This window comes from Drosophila ficusphila, unplaced genomic scaffold (genome assembly GCF_018152265.1).
Source record: "Drosophila ficusphila isolate 14025-0441.05 unplaced genomic scaffold, ASM1815226v1 contig_436, whole genome shotgun sequence".
Classification (NCBI taxonomy): Eukaryota; Metazoa; Arthropoda; class Insecta; order Diptera; family Drosophilidae; genus Drosophila; species Drosophila ficusphila.
In genome coordinates this window covers 882,498-900,092 of record NW_025064352.1, presented here as the reverse complement: position 1 = coordinate 900,092, position 17,595 = coordinate 882,498, and the positions used below count along the sequence as shown (strand labels likewise).

At 44.6% G+C, this 17,595-nt stretch overlaps 4 protein-coding genes across 4 annotated transcripts; 1 reads left to right on the top strand and 3 right to left on the bottom strand.

The window, feature by feature from the left end:
- Nucleotides 1–2,522: 2,522 nt before the first annotated feature.
- LOC108101357 (CD109 antigen) lies at nt 2,523–7,497 on the bottom strand. The gene is made up of 9 exons (XM_043208411.1): nt 7,439–7,497; nt 5,840–7,030; nt 5,516–5,777; nt 5,235–5,460; nt 5,153–5,173; nt 5,023–5,085; nt 4,853–4,958; nt 3,709–4,801; nt 2,523–3,643 (listed from the first exon to the last, which is right to left on the bottom strand). The coding sequence occupies exons 1-9, from the start codon at nt 7,495–7,497 to the stop codon at nt 2,600–2,602; spliced, it is 4,065 nt and encodes a 1,354-aa protein (XP_043064346.1). The 3' UTR covers nt 2,523–2,599.
- A 1,454-nt stretch (nt 7,498–8,951) lies between these two features.
- LOC108101361 lies at nt 8,952–10,459 on the top strand. Its single transcript, XM_017205672.2, has 5 exons — nt 8,952–9,134; nt 9,186–9,248; nt 9,313–9,711; nt 9,775–10,082; nt 10,141–10,459. The coding sequence occupies exons 1-5, from the start codon at nt 9,082–9,084 to the stop codon at nt 10,395–10,397; spliced, it is 1,080 nt and encodes a 359-aa protein (XP_017061161.2). The 5' UTR covers nt 8,952–9,081; the 3' UTR covers nt 10,398–10,459.
- A 1,690-nt stretch (nt 10,460–12,149) lies between these two features.
- LOC108101360 (retinoid-inducible serine carboxypeptidase) lies at nt 12,150–13,837 on the bottom strand. The gene is given in 4 exon segments (XM_017205671.2): nt 12,150–12,490; nt 12,579–12,714; nt 12,717–13,492; nt 13,713–13,837. Coding segments are annotated over 4 exon segments (1,284 nt in total). The 5' UTR covers nt 13,789–13,837; the 3' UTR covers nt 12,150–12,194.
- Nucleotides 13,838–14,004: 167 nt separating this feature from the next.
- LOC108101358 (retinoid-inducible serine carboxypeptidase) lies at nt 14,005–15,748 on the bottom strand. The gene is made up of 2 exons (XM_017205667.2): nt 14,744–15,748; nt 14,005–14,664 (listed from the first exon to the last, which is right to left on the bottom strand). The coding sequence occupies exons 1-2, from the start codon at nt 15,708–15,710 to the stop codon at nt 14,297–14,299; spliced, it is 1,335 nt and encodes a 444-aa protein (XP_017061156.1). The 5' UTR covers nt 15,711–15,748; the 3' UTR covers nt 14,005–14,296.
- Between the last annotated feature and the right edge of the window lie 1,847 nt (nt 15,749–17,595).

Genomic DNA, 17,595 nt, shown 5'->3' with positions numbered 1-17,595 from the left:
AATAAATGTAAAAGACTGAAGATGTGTATCGTTTTTTTCATGGTAAAAAAAAGATCGAAATTGAACCTTTCTTTCTGGGCTATCCAGGAGGTGCCCCCCTTAAAAATCGGACACCATTAAAAAAGTTTTGCGCTTTTATGTGCTGGCTTTAGCCCATTTTCCGAAAAAAAACCCCAGTTTTTGGACTTTTGACAGGGGTGAAATCAATACAAGAAAGGAAGCTAGCTTCGGCAAGCCGAAGCTTATATACCCTTGCAGTCATCTAATATTTCGAACAGAATACACAAAGGCTAAACAACACCGAAGCTACGACGACTTTTCTATTAATTTTCCATATTTTTGACTATTGGTCATATGACAGCTATATGATATAGTCGTCCGATTTTAATGAAATTTTATTTGTTAGTCGTTAGAAGACTCTATACTCAAAAAATCATGATTGTCTGATGAAAAACAACGAGGTAATAATTTTATTTCCGTTATTTCTATATAGATTTTTCGATCTTTCCTATGGCAGCTATATGATATAGTACTCCGATTTTTATGAATTTTTTTTCTCGATTTAAGAGTACATATATACTTTATAGGGTCTGAGGTGCCTCCTTCACTGCGTTGCAAACTTCTGACTGAAATTATAATACCATTTGCTCTGCAAGGGTATAAAAATGTGAAAAAATCAACTGAAAAATCAAAAGCAAACTAAGTTTTTTAGGGGACGATGCCAGACGCATTTTGAGGCATACCAATTAAAAATCGGATTTGACTAAGGAAAGTTATGTGCTTTCTCAAGTGCTGGTTTTAAATCTTTTTCCTAAAAAGAAATTTTTCCGATTTTGACGGGGTCACATCATAAAAATGTGGAAAAAGTCGACCCAGAAATAGAAACCATACTAAGGATGCAGTTCCTTGGGGGACTATCTCAGAAGCGTTTTAACGTATACCAATTCAAAATCGGACATCATTAAACAAATTATACGCTTTTTAATGAGGGTTTTGGTATTTTACTTATCCGAATAAGTCAAGTTTTTAGAAAACTAAATATGTATTTAAAAAATTTAAATTTTATGATAAAAACATCGAAAGTAAATTTTGTTGCGTAAATATTATTTATAATTTTCGTTTCCTCTTTTATCGTCTATATATTATTTTTTTTATCTATTTTATAAAAGCTTTCCGATATAGTCGCCCGATCCAGCCTGTTCCAGTTGTTTTTTCTGCCGCCCGCGGCTGTTTTCCCGTCGATCGGCGTAAAAGTTACCGCGGTAACTATTTGGCATAATAGGCTAGATTTATTTCACAGCTTGGAGGATGTTAAGCAGATTTCGGGGCTTCGTCGGCCTGGCCCCCGGCAGGTCCTTACATTCGTGTAGACCGCCACAGGGTGCCTTTCTCACAACTCCACTAGATCTTCGTCGGCCTGGCCCTCAACAGGTCCTCACTCCCGTGATACTAGGTACGTTTCGCACAACATCCACTGCTAAGACTACACCAACGCGCCCAACACCTTACCCTGCACCCTCTGGATCTCAGCTTGGCAGTCTCAGCTTATGTGGATGTGACCGTCGTTGGGCATCTTGACTCTGCGATCTTGATCCGGATATTTTGGAACTTGGTATTCACATACTTGGGTTTCCACTCTGTTGCACGACTTTCTCTTGACTGTCCCTCCAGCGTGCGTGCGTCCTCCTTTTATACGCAAACGTAATTTCCCTCCAGACTGATCGTGTGTTCGGTTCCAAAGTACAAAAGGTCCTGTTAGTTTCCCTCGAGATTGATCGCGTGATTGGGTCCAAAGTACAAAAGGTCCCGTTAGTTCACGATATCTCTGTACGGGTCCGAGGTCCGCAACTTCACCGTTATAACAAGTCCAAAGTCCGCAGCTTTACCTTTTTAACGGGTCCAAAGTCCGCAGCTTTACCGTTATAACGCGTCCATAGTGCGCAGAGGTACCGTTAGCTCACGGTCTCTCCTCTTTGCGCCTGTTCGAAGTACGCAGACTCACCGTTATGTTGGGTCTTAAGTCTGCAGAGTCCAAAATCCGCAGAGCCGTTAATTCCCTTTTTCCTCTGCATGCAGCTCCTCCCGCTGTTGCTATGCAGAGCTATCCTGCACTTGCAATTGTGGGGAGTTTTACAACTCTTCACATTATTGCGTGCATTAATTGCACAACTTTTTGTAAACTTTTAGCAAGAACGCTTTAAAACTGAGAGACCAGATTATTTAGAAACAGACAGACAAACCATCGACTTTCTGAATTTACAGGCCCAGGATATTAGCCCCCGAATATATATTTACGACAAGAGTTCCAGTCACAATGGAATCGGGCCCACCAATGTTTGTACATTAGTAGCATTTGTGCAAATTTGAATTTGAAAATTGTTGGAGAAACAAAACAGCATTGCAGATCACCGACGTCAGGCAATTTAATGTGTAGATCAATCGTATACTTCGTCCTTTCAACATTTTCTTGAAGACCTCGAACTGTGGGTTTCCCAACCATAAATATACAACCACCAATAAAGTAATGTGAAAAGGATTTTTAAATTTAATTAGATTGGACTAAACGCTTAACATTTAAACTGTAATAAATCTATTTCTATTAAAGGCAGCCCTCTCCGCACTCGTTGCCGTAGCAAATGTCGCACGGAGAGGAGTCCACTGTATAGTATTCGGTGGCGATGCGCTCCTTTGCGTAGTAATCGTAGAGGCGAACATAGGCCGGTTTCAGAAGGGCCACCGCATGCTCATGGATCGCCTTCAGGGTCAGGCACTTGCGGACACCGGGCTCGAGAAAATCGAAGTAGACGTGAACCTCGACGTCGCCCTTTATGGAGTCCACACGCTTCACGTGCGGAATGGCCTTGATGCTGGCGAAGGACTCGGGATCGCTCTCGTAGCCGGAGGGCAGGACGATCTGCATCAGCGCCATGTTGGTGGGCTTTCCCCTGTCCGCCGCCTCCACGGGAGTGTACTCGCCACAAATGTCGAGGGCCAGCCGTTTCTTGGCCGCTCTCTTAGCCGAGACTGTCAGTTTAAAGCTGGGACTGGGTTCCTTGGTCTCCACGTTGTAGCGGTACTGGAGTTGAGTTTGGACGCGTCCTTGACCCGAGGCCGAGAATTTGACCTCCCTGACGTTCGTCGGAAGCGAGTGAGACACGACTTTCGTAGTATGTTCGGGGGTGATCTGGATCCTTCGCTTCTGGTTGTTCAAGTAGGACATTAAAATTTGCATATCTTTAATTTGTATGTTGGTTTGGCGCTCGAACTTTGGCAGGGCCCTGCGGCCCACGACTGTGTCCTGCGATGAGTGGAAGCCCCCGTTGCTGTTACGTTGGCTAATTAGCCAATCGACGATGGGCATGGGTGGATCCACGAAGTTTTGTTCCAGAAGAGCGAGCAGCACATATGAGGTCACCTCCACTCGGTTGCTGGCACTGTTTGAGCTGGACCACCACTTGTGGTCACCTTTTCGCTTTGCCATGCCCTCCAGCTTAGCTAGAACCGCATCGCCCTTGGAATGTTTGGCTAATTTAAGTGCCAGAGCAGCGATAGAAAGATCGTACGCATCAGTCGATTGGTCTACCTGGCCGACCACAAATTGAACAGCCTTATCAATCACGTTTCGGTATCTCGAAATGTGTTGCTGCAAAGCAAAGAATGATGGTAAATATCACAAAATATATTTGAAGTTGTAAAACAAACGCTCACCTGGTTCTCGTAGAAAGCTAGGAGTACGAATGAGGTGAGAGCCAAGGGGCTTCTATAACCAATGTCGAAAAGGTATCCCAGCTCTGGGAACTCCCCACTTGCTCTTTGCTGCGACTCTAGAAAGTCTAGGCCCGATTTCAAGACATTCGAGTCAATGCTGATAAATTCAGAGGCTTGGTGGAAGGACCGAATTACATAAGCCGTGAGCCAAGTGCTGCCTGCAGAATCACTCGTAAAAACACTATATGAACCGTCATGACGCTTGTAGGTCAGCTCTCTCTGGTAGCCCGTTTCCAGATGCGTTTTGGCTGGACCCGATATGTCTGGCCTGTTTAGTTTTCTCGCTTTAAGGTAGCGCAATACTAGGATGTTTGGCACGAAGTTTACCATATTCTGCTCTCCACAGCCATACGGCATGCGAACCAGATTATCAAGGTTTTCAAGCTCTGGTGCCTGAACGGAACCACTGATGTCGAAAGTAACTTCCATGGAGTCAGGAACAATCTCTTCGTCAATCTCGAAGATTAAGCTCTTTTCGGGCACTCCCACACTTCGGCGATTCAACCGCTGGACACTAACCAGCATGGCTTTATTGCCATACTTTGTGACACCGTTGGCCTCGACCCTTAGTATCTCATGGAGGGTGTCGCCGGCCATGTTCGAGATGGCAGTGATCTTCAGAGTGGTCAGCCCAACCTTCTTAGGGCGAATCATGAACGAGGTGCTACGCGAGGTGTTGGCGGGTATCCACAGGATCTTCTCCCTTCGCAGCTGCATTAGGCCCTTTGTCACGTTTGCGTTAGTCGCCTCGACGAACTCGTATTCCCTGTCCGAGTTGTCCATCGATACAGTCGCCCGCACTGGCTCACCCAGGTAGTTGAAGACCAGCACGGGGATCGCGATGACCTCGTTGCGCTTCACGGAGTACGGCAGGTTGGTGGTCACAAAGAAGGGCTGGAACACCCGGACCTTGGTTGGGTTTCGGGTCACGGCCAGGCCGGAATCGGAGTTCAGCGAGAAGCCGGTGATCACCCAGGAGGTCATCGTATCGGGAATCACCTTCGACAGCGTGCACTCACCATTGGCACCCACGCTGTTAACTCGGTTAGAAATCGTGTGCAACTCAAAGGAAGAGAGGACTTACTCTGTTATATTGGAAAACAGCCAGGTTTCCGGAAAGCGCTTACGAACCTGTGGTGGTGAAACCGGCCCGCTTGGCCGTTCAATAGGAGGAGGTGGTGAGTTCGTTTCTGCAATGAAGCAGCACTTCATTAAACCAACTGCGATTCTCGTAGGTGGTAAGCAAAAACTCACCTGATGTCGAAGCACCTTGGCATGCACTCAGAGGGGTTAACATTCCAGAGCAAGTTTGATTACCTTGAGGTTATAGGTTATAGGTAATATGTTAGGTCACTGATACACATGATGTATATTTACTACTTACCAGGATTGGTGTAACAGCCAGCTGGTAGGGGAAATCAAGCTAAGAAAAGTCATTCAAACAATCTACTAATATTACTACTTACGCAGTTTTGTGTCGGTGTGTATATTTGCGTTGGTTAGGGTGACCAAATCGGTAGAGTAGCTGTCCAGATTATCCAGTATTTGGTTCCGGTTGAGGTCATTACCAGATCTTAGGAGCAGCACACTCTGATCGACCCCTAGGAGTCCCACGAAGGAATGGGGGTCGGTTGTTATCCTAAGGTTCACCTTTTCTGAGGGCTTTGCCTCCTTTGGCGCTGAGATTTCAATCTGAAAAGATGTTTGGAGGTTTGCGGCTTTGGTTGGCTAACTTATGTTATCTCACCGTGTTGCCGAAATCCTTCTCAAAGTTGACCGATGCCTTGTCGGACCTTAGTACCCCGTCTACGACATAGTGTACGTAGAGTGTGGCTTGGGGCACCATATCGAAGGTGGGATCGACTTGCACTTCATATGATGTGGCTCCCCTCGGGACAATCATGTACTGATTGGCGATGATGTTTCCCCGGCCGACAATCGTCAGCATAAAGTAAGGAAAATGGCTAGTGGATACTACATTAATTTTCAGTGGCGTTCCCAGTTTCGGGCTGTAATGCGAAATATCCGCATAAGTTAATTCAAAGACTATTACCGATCTGATTGTACTCACTTTTTAGTGATGACCTCGATCTTTAGCGACTGGTCGAGCTTGTATACATACTGTTTAATGTCGACCGCGTTATCAGTTTTGGCTGTCACAAGACAACTCATGCAGGAAAAATGGGGAAATTGAATAGTTTGGGTGGCGATGCCTCCTTCGACAACAGCCTCGAAACTTCTACCTTCCTGGCAGCACAGCACGTCGAACCTGACCTTTTTCGAAGTGCCCCTGACTGGAGAGCCGTCCAAATTCTTGACCGCAGTGCTGAACGTGTAGCCGATGCCAGGTATGTAGTTCGTTGGCCAGGAGATGTCGTGCAGCGAATGGCGATGCTGATGGAGGGTCACGTAAGCGGAGCCGTTGTGCTTGAGGTCAGTCAGCTCCTCCGTGACGGTGGCCACTATTTTCAGGGGACTCTTGCTGCTGGCCGTGATGGGGAACTGGACGTTAACCTGTCCGTCGATGGGCAGCCTCTGCTCCGTGCCACTGCCCTCGATTGAGACCACCAGCGATCCCTTCACCGGCTTTCTGAACGTGTACCTTGCCCTGATGGTCGCCTTGATATCGCCATCGCTGGCCGCCACATCCTTGGCGGTGATCACGCTGACCTCGAACTTCGGCACCACATACTTGTCCACCACCAGCACCTTGGACTCCTTGGCCTCGCCCGGCACCTCGACCGCCAGCGTCCAGTTGCCCAGCACCGGCTGGTCGGACAGCCGCAGCTCCCCCGAGTAGAGGCCCCCGATCGGGCTCACATCCTTCCACCGCTTGATCAGGTTAGCTTCCCCGTCGTGGATCTCAATCGAGGCGGGCTTGTCTAACTTGGCCGGAGTCGTGTACTTGTTGAGGAAGAGCACCCTGAACTGCACTGTATCGGAGGGCTTGTAGGTGGCCTTGTCCGTCTGGATGTAGATCCATGTTTTGTCGTCGGCAAAGAGTAGCTTGGTCGAATCGCTAAAAACGAGTCCCCCAGCACTCGCGACTTTAAGCTGGTAATCTCCTCGGGAGAGTTTCGGGACATCGAAGGTGACTTCCACCGTGGCCTTTGGCAGGACCTCCACCGACTGCATCTCATTGAGTGAGGGTCCGTTTAGGCTGACTGTTATTTCACAGGGTCCATTTGCGTTGTGCACCGTGATGGCAACTCTGTACGTGTTCCCGGAACGAATGGTCTTTGGCGCCACGACGGTATAGATACTGCGGGGTTTCAACATAAGTTCGGTTTAATCAGTCAAAAACAAGGTGAAAACAATTAAGAGCTTAACTTAGTATGGCAGGAAAAATAACTGCAAGCTTTTTCACCTTAATTAACCTTATCTTTGCATATTCATTTCGGAGATTAACAATACAAAATCTATTCGTTATAAAAGAACAAATAAATTACACTAAAATAAAATATGGATTATTTTAAGTGTTTTTAATTAAATTCATTAAATTTCAAGAACTTTGAAATGCTTTAGGATTCAATTACTTATTTTCAAAGTGATTCATCTGTTATTAAATTGAAAAGTCATTAGGGTTATCATAAATTTTATGAAAGTTTATTTATAAATATTAAACAAATCTTTCCCTCTGCGACAAGTCTTCGAAAGACATTCTACTTACCCATCGGCATTTATTGACGACACGAATAATACAAATAAACTCAGGACTATCCGCAACATATTGCAGTCCTTTTAATTGTTTTTTTCAATTATTAAAAAACTATGATTTTTTTTGGTCTGAACACAATCAATCGACACAGCGTTTTGGCGATTTGTTTCAATTGTGTGCTCTTATATATCGCCCGGCGCCGAAAAAAAGACAAACGAGACTTATTCTTGATAAGGAGATAAGGGAATTTCCTGAAATATAAATATTAAAAAAATAATAATTTAATTAATACAATAACAAATTGCAATAAGAACAGAAGCTTTCGGTTTTGTATATACCCGTCGGCTGCCTAAATATGACATGATAACTACAACGAACGCTGACATTAAATAGAAAAACTAATAAATAATAATAATAAAGAAGAAACCATCGAGGTTTCAAATTTTTCATGCTAAAATTATTTTCGTGTGCATGAGCTGCATGTGGTGGAATTAATGCTAATGCACGGCGTTTGGAGGCCCTTATCCTGTACGGCCAGGACATTTGCCCCCCGCAGATCGACCACCCGAACCAAGAAAATTTTTTATTATCTTGACAGCGCTCACTCCCAGCCACAATGGGCTCGGGTCCACAAATGTTCGTACTTTAGCAACATTTGTGCAAATTCTTGGGCGGTTTCGCAGGTGCTGATTATATTGAAAATTATTGGTGAAACATTGCAGCAAAAGGAGCACTTGGATTTGGAGGCGAAAGTGGGCTGAAATAACGAGTTTTCTCGGCATGGCGCTGTATGGGGGCTATAAAAGTTGATTGCTTGCTTTGGGGAGCACATAGTGTGGTCTAGCTGAGTGCGGAAATGTGCGTGAGTACTAGTCAAGTAAATTTTGGATGAATTTAAAAGTTGCTTTAAAAATTTAAAAAAAAATTATGTGTTTACTTCAAGATGAAATTTATTTAGTTATATTCTAACGGAATGAGTATCTTTTTTAATACAATTAGAAGTTAAGCTTAATTAAAGTTCACTCAAGCTTGGTCGCGAAACTCATAGTTTCTCTTTTTCCCTCCAAAAGCTTGTTTACTATTTGCTCTCTGTGCTTGACAATAATTTGAAAATTGATGATGTGCACGCAATAAAGTGTCAAATATCGACACACATCAGCGCACCATGAGGCCGACATCGTGACTGCCGATGCAAGAGCTATGAAGACAGGGCAGCTTTGGCGGCTTCAGAAAATTTATAAAAAAAAATGATTAAGCGCATAGACCGCGGTTGAGTGATTTTCGAAAAAAAAAGAATGGTTAGTAACTGCAAAAAAAAGCAAGGATTCCACTTACGTCCTTTAATATAATTCGTTGGCTTGTCAACTAATAGTTATCCTCTTAAAGATAATTACATTTTTTTTATCTGCAGCACATTATCACGTTCAACATTTTCACGTTTTAAAATTTTGTGGACTCATATGGAGAAAAATAAAATACCTGAAGCTTGTTTCCAACAGTTTTCGTTATCGAAGTTGCTTTTAAAATATACTCGAAAACCATACACCCAAGGAATGCGTTGAACTTACACTTGAGTTTTATTTTAATTGTTGCTGCAACACACAACACGGATTATATTAACTTCAAACAAACACCGAAGACAATCAGAGAAGACAATGCATTTGATCAGGCCACACGCTACAAAAATGGTTTCGGAATCCGAGTTCGAGTAAATTAATAATATACCAAATAAGTGATTTAATAATAACCCCTTAATCAGAAATTTCGAAGGCGAAGAGGAGGAGGAGCACTCCACCCGACCCTTGGCTATAAAATTGTCCAGGTGAGTGGTTTATTAGCGAAGAATATAAGATTTCCGATTCGTTCTGGGTTTGATGCCGTCACAGGACCACAGTGCAGTTGATCGACTACAAGATGTTCATTGCGGCTCGTCGCATCCAAGCCTTCTGGCGGGGCCACCGCGTCCGCAAGCTGCTCCACCAGCGCTGGCAGGCGGCAATTGTCATCCAGCGCTGGTGGCGCGGCTTTTGGGCGCGGCACAGCCTGCGGGAGCAGCTGGAGCAGCGGCTGCAGGAGACGATCCTCGAGCACTTTCACATCGCTGCCACCCGCATCCAGGCTCTCTATCGCGGCTGGCGGGACAGGAGATTCATTCACGATGTGCAGAACCTGCGCCGAATGCAGAACTCCGCCGCCGAGGAACTTCTCAACTGCGTGATCCTTCAGCTGTACTACATGAGGCAGGAAGGATCCCTTCCGGGGATCTTCTCGTTGCGAAACTCCCCGTAAGTTAGCCATTAGAGGTCCTCAATGAAAACAGAGTAAATGATTGTCATTTCATGTTGCAGCTGCCTTTCCAAAATCGAGAAACTAAAGGCCACTATGTTGTTCCGATTCTACAATGGTCGGGTGCTATCGATGGTGGAGACTGGGTTGGCCCAAAGAGAAGGCTATAACAGGCAGTTTGAGTCCAGCACTTCACATACCCAGTTCCCCTATGCAGGACCCAACTTCAACGACTGTTTTGAGCCACCAGATGATCGCTTGCAAGTCAAGAATTTACCCGACGATCCTCGTTATGCCCAGATAATTGCACAATACGAGGAGTCTCAGCTGGATAAAAACTTGAGAAACACCCATTTACGTTCGAATTCGCGTGAGTATTATTTAAGCACCTCCTTTTAAATTTTTTCTTATTCGAATTCTTTCTAAAGGAAAACGCCAAGAACTGATGCAAAATATAATCGCTAGAGAAAGGCTTGCAACACGTAAATTCTGCAGTTATATCATAGATCACATGCGTAGATGGACAATATGGGGTGGCGGAAATGAAAATACTAAACGAAGCAGTAAGACGACCCGTGAAGAAATGCGAGGATTTTTGAACAGGGTTCATCAGATGCTGAGTGATGGCGTTGTGTTTTCCGTAGATGATATTGCTGAGCTGGGAAGCACATATCCCAACAGATAAATTAAGAGTTTCACATATTTTTGTACACAGAACATCGAATACTCGAATGTTATTTTTTTTAAGACACGCCTTTCTGTTGCAGTTCAAAATAGCTTGGGGTGTTGGGTAAGATGGCAATCAAAGAAAACAAATTAGAGTTTAGACGGGCTCCCATTGTGATTTAGTTCCCATGCCAAAATCTGAAGAATTGGCAACATCTGCCTTTGACTGTTTACTAATTAGCACCTATTTATTCACCTTTGCTTTCTTTAATTTCGCTGTGCACTCACCTTCTGCTCGAACCCCACCACCAGCACCAGCACCACCACCACCGTCGAGCAGCCACATTTTTCATGCGAAGAATTTTCCTTTGTTTTCAGCAGGCATTTAATTTATTTTGCTCTTGGCCGGGCCAAGAAAGAGCCGGCATACGGGAGCAATTTGTGAGCTGCGTGGTAAATCTTGGCATGCTTACCTATAAATATTTGACATGGCTACAATAGCTGTGAGCCCCCCTAACCCGCCGAACCCCGAGACGTGGCGGCCACACATGGCCCGCTCCAGTTCGCGCCAGGACTTAACCGGCTCGAAGAGCCTGCGGCATACGTGCAGGAGCATTATCCGCATACTTGAAGCGGGTCCTTGAACGTGACCACCCTTCTGCAGGCGTCGAGCCTGCAACGGGATGGCAAATTAGATTTGCCTATAATTAATATGCACGATATGTGGCGTTAACTTGTGTGAAAATTACTCGGCTGCCTGACGTGACGGTGCGCGATTCGTGTGGAACGCGAGCCCAAAAACCATATACTCCAATTACCATCTATCTATTCGCCACTGGCGGCCCGTTGTTATTCGATTGCGATACTCGCCCCTAAGTATTTCCTAATTAGTTGTTGATGACAAAGCGACGTGAGTGATTTCTGCAGACGGGATGTCTGCAAAGGTGATACGGCAAATTAAATATGTGAGCAGCGGTGCTACGAAAATCAAAGTGTCAAATTGGGTTGCCATCAAAATGAATTAAATTAGCCGGAGTAAATTTTATAAAGACTGTTTATAACTCCTAATCAGAAACCTAGCAATTAATATATCTCAAGTGTGTTTGTCAAGAAGGAAAAAACACTTGCCAAATCAATTGCCAGACTTTTGGGATTTGTCAAAAGAGCCTGTCTCATCGAATTTCCGGTCGTTGTCTTTCCTCGCTTTTCTTCCTTTCCATCCAATTGAGGCGTTGCCGTAGACAAACTTTTAAGTTTTTAATTAATTTGTTTTGCTGCGGTCCCCGTCGCCGCAACGCAGCTTTTTTCCGCCCCACTCATTTTTCCTTGGGCGGCAGGAGAAAAAAAGGTTAAGTGGTTTCATTTGGCAAACATTTACCCAGACCCGAAACGCAAAAGTTCCCCAGCCGCTCATCAATGCCCAAGTGTGTAAGACTTTTAATAGGCTTTTGTGTGGAAAATAAATTGATGCGGTGCACCTGTAAAACGCTCCAACAATGAGGCCGTCTGAGCCAGACAAATGTCTGTCCATGTGATGCGGCCGACCGCATCCCAGCCAGAAAGTTTCGGGTGCGGGAAGGCAGCCGGGATTCAGTTAATTTTGAGTAAATTGTTAGAGAATTGTTTGCTTCTGCTTCTGCTTCTACTTCTGGAAGAGAACCCCATGTGGCTGGCTGGCTTGTGGCCTTGACTCGAAAATTATGGCATTTAATTACCAAGTGTTTTGGTTTACTCTCAGTTCTTTCCTTGATTAGTACACACTTTAAAGATCTGAAGTTCAGCAGGAGTTTTCGTTTTATTTACAATCAGTTGTAAATCATTCATATTCGGTGAAATATTTCAGAATGTATGCCATGGCCGCTGGATTGTCCTGCTGCACCAGATGTCCTGCCCGGAGGACCCAAAACATACTGAGTCGTCCGCCATGCTTTTCGTAGCCCTCGAGCATCCCGTCGATTCGGAAGGCGGTACGGTGAGCCCTCGCATACTCAGACCTGCGGCTCCACTTCAGTCGATTGATCCAGTTAACAGTGCCGGGAGTGGCGCAAAGTAGATCCAGAGTTCCCGAAAATATGCCAACTTTTATGGGCGTTTCCTCCAGCAATCTGGTAACTAAAAAAAAGAGGTTAAAAAAATGAATGATTTTATAATTAATTTCCTCTTAAGTAAGTTAAAATGAAGTCAAATTAATTATGATTACCTATATGGGTTGCTGGCTTGAAAAGATCATCATAAAGGCTTTCGAAGACCGTGGAATTTTGATCCATCCACACGGGCATTTTCTCTAATCCCAGTACCCTCGTGACATTCGTCCGCATGAAGTCGCTCATTTTTTTAGGTCCTCGCCGTACCGGTAGACCTCGTCCTCGTGCACCCGTCGCTGAGTGTTGTAGATGAAGACATTGCCAGTGCTGGCGGAGATCTCATCTTGAACATCAGATGCCTTCCGCAGAGCCTTCAACCACTGTTTGTCGTACACAAGGGCGGCCAACTGCCCGGAGAGTCGCGATATCCTGCGGTAACCGTCCTCGTCCACAATGCCCATTTGGAGCAGGTAAGGTGCGTAGGAGAGGACGCTGTCCAGAGGAGAGGTCCAGGGATTACCCACCACCACGGACTCTAGGCGGCAATCAACTTGGCCCCTTTTCTTGGCCGAGTGCAGCTCCAGTGCAAATTCGGGAGCCATCTTGCCGCCGTAACTCTCCGAGAAGATGTGTAGGGGAACGTTTCGAAACGCCGGGTACTTCTCGAGAAACTGCTTCATCAGCTCGACGAGATCGAGGGCAATCCGCCGGTTGGTAGTTGCGTAGCTGCCATGATCCTCCACGTAGGCGAAACCCGTGCCCACGGGACTGTCCACGATGAGAACGTTTACGTGGTGAACCCAACTCGTTTCCCGCAGTCTGCCCTCGATATCTATGGGGCCCAGCTGCTCGAAGAATCCGATGCCCGAGGAGGCCACTCCGGGTCCACCCTGCAGCCAAATCACCAGCGGTCTATGCGTAAAGTGACGGACATTGGCCGTGGTGTAAAGGAGCCAGTAGAAGAGGTGAGAGCCATTGCGCACCTCCACGTAGTCCCACTCCTGATTGCCGGGTCCCAAGCCAACTCGTCCTGAAACGACGTTCACTAATATTATATATATCGGTAATTTCCTTTCAAAATATTTGTTATACTCTTGTTTCTAGGATAAAAACAAAAACAAATGTTATTCTTGTTTTAATTTCACAGTATTTAAGGTACCATTTATTGTGAACCACTTTATGTGTTGTATTTATTTTCACTTAATAATCTCTTAACATGCCACCGGTTAAAAATATAAAGACGTACCCACCTTGCACCCAATAGAGGGAAAGGAAAAGGCACAAGGCCAACACCCAAATACAATTTTTGTTCAGACTGAGCGGCATATTAGGAACACAATTCAACGGAAAGAGAAGTGGAACTAAACTGTCTGCCTCGCCGGGGAATGCGCACTGTTCTGCCGCAGTATTTTGGCCGCATGCTAATTATACTCTGAAAAACATTTCATTTTCCCAGAAACAATAAAACCGGAAAAAGTGATATGATCGAAAGTCGAATTACCCTTACTTTGGTTTTCACAAATTTTCAATGAAACGAATATATTAACTTTAAGGACTTCTATTTATTGAACATTTAAAAAGTACATTTTTAAAAGGGTCATAGATGCTTCTTATAAAAAGGGTATTAAGAGCAGAGCCATGGTGTCTGCTGGCCAACTGCAAAGTGTAGACTTCTAAACCAAATCAAATTTATTTGTTCACTGATATAAAGTAAACATTGACCCCCAGTCAAGGGAACCACCCATTTTGGCTTTGCATTCGGTTGGGACGTCAGTAGAAAATACTGAAAGTGGGCATCTGGCAGGCGATGCCTTCTCCAGGTGTAAAATTAGATTCAAGATTGTTTATCTGTTTGAACCAATAAGTTTATCATTTGCATTAAACCAGAATCATCGGTGGATTCGCTGTCATCATATTGAGTGACGGACTTGAGAACATACTGCATGGCAGTTGGATTGTCGGATGGTGCCAAGTGACCCGACCTATTGATCCAATACATTCCGAAATTACCGCCGACTTTTTCGTAACCTTGAAGCTTGCCATCTACCACGATGGCGGTGCGATCGGCCTGAAGATATTCCGACTTGTTATTCCAGGTCCAGTCCTTGATTAAAGCCAAAGTGGCTGAGGTGGGCACCAGTGCATCCAGCTGAGCGGAATAAATATTAACCTTAACGGAGGTCTCGTTGAGCAAGCGGGGTACTTGAAGGAATATAGAAGTATTATAATTATTTTATGACATTATTGGTGACACCCTTAAATAAATCTGTCCACCACTCACTTGCATTTATGTCCGATATGAGACGATCTCCGTGCAGGATGGTCAGTACATCAAAGACCTGGGACGCATAGACACTGCCATTGATGTGCAGGGCCTCACTCACATTCTGCTCCATGAAGCGGTTCAAGTCGTCTCCGTAGCCGTAGGTGCGATCCTCGCTGGGATCCACATGGGTTTGCGTGTTGTACAGGTAGATCCCGCCGGTCAGCCGCTGCATAAGTTCGAACCACTGAGAATACTCATCCGTGGCATTAGAGAATTCGTGTTTTTTGAGGGCGCTTAGGATGCGCTCCTCCTGGGCATCGATCTCCGCCACGCCATCCTCATCGATCAGACCGTTGACGAACAGGTACTTGGAGTGTTCGCGGCAGATGTGCCGCGTGGATATCCAAGGATTTCCCATGGTCACGGACTTGAGGACTCCGGGCTCGGCCAAATCACCAGCTTTCATTGCCTCATTCAGTCGAATGGCCAAAGCGGGGCCCATTTTGCCACCATAACTCTCGGTGAAGATGTGAAGCGGAACACTTTTGAACTCCTTGTGCAACTTATAGAAGTGCAGCATGAAGGACATAAGGTCGTCGATCAGTTCCTCGTTGTTTTTCACTATGAGACTAGTGTTGTCCGCATAACTGTAGCCCGCTCCCACTGGATTATCGATGAACAACACATTGACGTGCTGCACGAAGTTTCCCTCCCGCGGTTCTCCATTGGTGTCCACGGGTCCCAGCTCCTTGAAGTTTCCCAGGGCCGAGGAGGAGCCACCTGGTCCGCCCTGGAGCCACAGGACCAGCGGTCGTTCCGTATAGCTGCTCACATTGGCCGTCGTGTAGTAGAGCCAGTAGAACATGTGGGCTCCCTCGCGGACGTCCACGTAACCCCAGTCCTGATCTCCAGGACCAAGTCCCTTGCGGGCCTGCGAAATCCCGAGCAGGAGGAGTACGATCGCCAAGGAACCGCACCACATTCTCAGAACTGTGTTAGAAAACCACTGGAGTCTGCGAAATCGGATTTGGGGCTATTTATCCGGCTAGAGAGCATCTGAATTTCCACACCGGATAAATCGTGACCTTGAATTCAAGATGTTCTCTTTTTGCTTGTATTTCTTTTTGAAATATAAATTTCCCTTTTGCTTACATTCGGAAACACACCCTCTGCGATCGCATAAACTTGGACTTACCTTGTTAAAAAGTGAGGCAATACTTAAAAAAGATAAACAAAATCGAAGAACATTGCTTTTTACAAAACCCTACTATGTGATCACCATTTGTATTAACTGTAAGTATTATGAGTATTTAAGTAACCCAAAATAAAAGGTATCTCAGTGTCGAATAGTCGTAGTGAATTGTATATTTTGTTTTATTTTATTTAATTGGCCACGACTACGTTTCTCTTTTTTGTTTACAGATCACCAGCAGGAGCCCCACATTCGCAAGTTCAAGTATAAACATTTAGACCCAGCACTTTTGTTAATGAAACAAAGAGTAACTTTTTACTTTGTTTCCAAATATACAAGCTTATAGAAAATTCTCAAATCTTTAGATGGGTTATATAATATATGCTCTGTTCCAAGTTTGCTTTAACGAAATTCATATGTTCGGTTACATAAAAATATAAATTGTTAAATAATAAATACAATTTTAATTAATATTGTAGAAGATATGTTAAAATGCTATATTTTTAAATTAATCAGAATATTTTTTTGGAAACTAGCGCTTTTTAACATACTTTTGGGATGATAATTTTTATTTTACTTACGTGTGGCATATTTTTTGATGGTTTTTAAAATATGGTTTTCGCTTTCAAATATTTTTCCCAAGTTATTTAACAAAGAATTTTTCGTACTTACATTTTGATTACGATGATAACAATTGGTTTAAAATTTCCGGTTGCGGCAACCCACCCACCATTTTCACTTGTTTTAACCTGCAGCTTGTCTGCTTTTCATGTCCAATGCCGGTGTTTTTATGTCGTAATTGTCAAAGTTAAAATTGCTTAATTTCAATCTCAACGCGTCTGGAACAATGGACAGTGGTCCTGTGGAAGCCAAACGAAAAAAAAAAAATGGAACCGACTGTCCGAAAACCGGGGAAAAAGGAATGGGAAATGAATCCGATTTCTGTTTTCTGTGGCTGCTCCCGGAAAAGTAATTAACAAATGTTTGTTTGTTCCACGCAAGTCAAGAGCAGGAAGGCAAAAAAGCTTACGATGCGAGCGGTTCCTTCGTCCACGGTCCTTTCGACTGCTTTTGACAACGGCAATTGGTTGCGACCCACCAGGCCACCCAACAAGCACCGCCCACCAGCAGCCACCACCCGCAGTGCATCCCATTCAACCACCAACTGCCAATTTTGACCGGTTCGCAGTGCACTTTTAATGAGTGCGCCACCTGGCGGCGGCGGTTGTCAACGAAGACCAGTTGACGCTGGGGGGCGACCGCAAACGGAAATCAATTTGCCACGGGAGCAAAACCAAAATTGCCAGTTCAATGCGTTTTCGATTGTCCATTAAGCAGCTCCTGCAGCTCGCTTTTTGCCCGCTGCCAAAAGTCATTTTCAAGCAATTGGCCCGGCTGCCAGAGAAATCCTGCAGATACAAACACCACTGATGCAGAGAGGCTGAAAGGAGTTGGGTATTCTCAGATACATTTGCCCCAGGCTTCCTTCCCATATAAATTTTACAATTAAAACAATAAAAGTTTAACTAAATAAATGGATTTTTCAATCTGTTTTGTTTACTATTAACCAAAATGCATACAAAAAATTCAAAAGTAAACAATTTAGGAGATTTAAAAACTCTAAAAACGTTAAGTACATTTCTGGAACGCAAAAGGTTGGATGTATGCACATAGG

Bases quoted from the DNA above. Each gene is read 5' to 3' on its own strand.
- LOC108101357 (XM_043208411.1), bottom strand. From the start codon at position 7,497: ATGTTGCGGATAGTCCTGAGTTTATTTGTATTATTCGTGTCGTCAATA. The intron at 7,031-7,438 runs GTAAGTAGAATG...GAAACCCCGCAG, and splicing joins TCGTCAATAAATGCCGATGG to TATCTATACCGTCGTGGCGC. The intron at 4,802-4,852 runs GTAAGTCCTCTC...CCGAGTTAACAG, and splicing joins CTGTTTTCCAATATAACAGA to CGTGGGTGCCAATGGTGAGT.
- LOC108101361 (XM_017205672.2), top strand. From the start codon at position 9,082: ATGCATTTGATCAGGCCACACGCTACAAAAATGGTTTCGGAATCCGAG. The intron at 9,135-9,185 runs GTAAATTAATAA...CCCCTTAATCAG, and splicing joins GTTTCGGAATCCGAGTTCGA to AAATTTCGAAGGCGAAGAGG. The intron at 9,712-9,774 runs GTAAGTTAGCCA...TTCATGTTGCAG, and splicing joins TTCTCGTTGCGAAACTCCCC to CTGCCTTTCCAAAATCGAGA.
- LOC108101358 (XM_017205667.2), bottom strand. From the start codon at position 15,710: ATGTGGTGCGGTTCCTTGGCGATCGTACTCCTCCTGCTCGGGATTTCG. The intron at 14,665-14,743 runs GTGAGTGGTGGA...TATTCCTTCAAG, and splicing joins CATATCGGACATAAATGCAA to TACCCCGCTTGCTCAACGAG.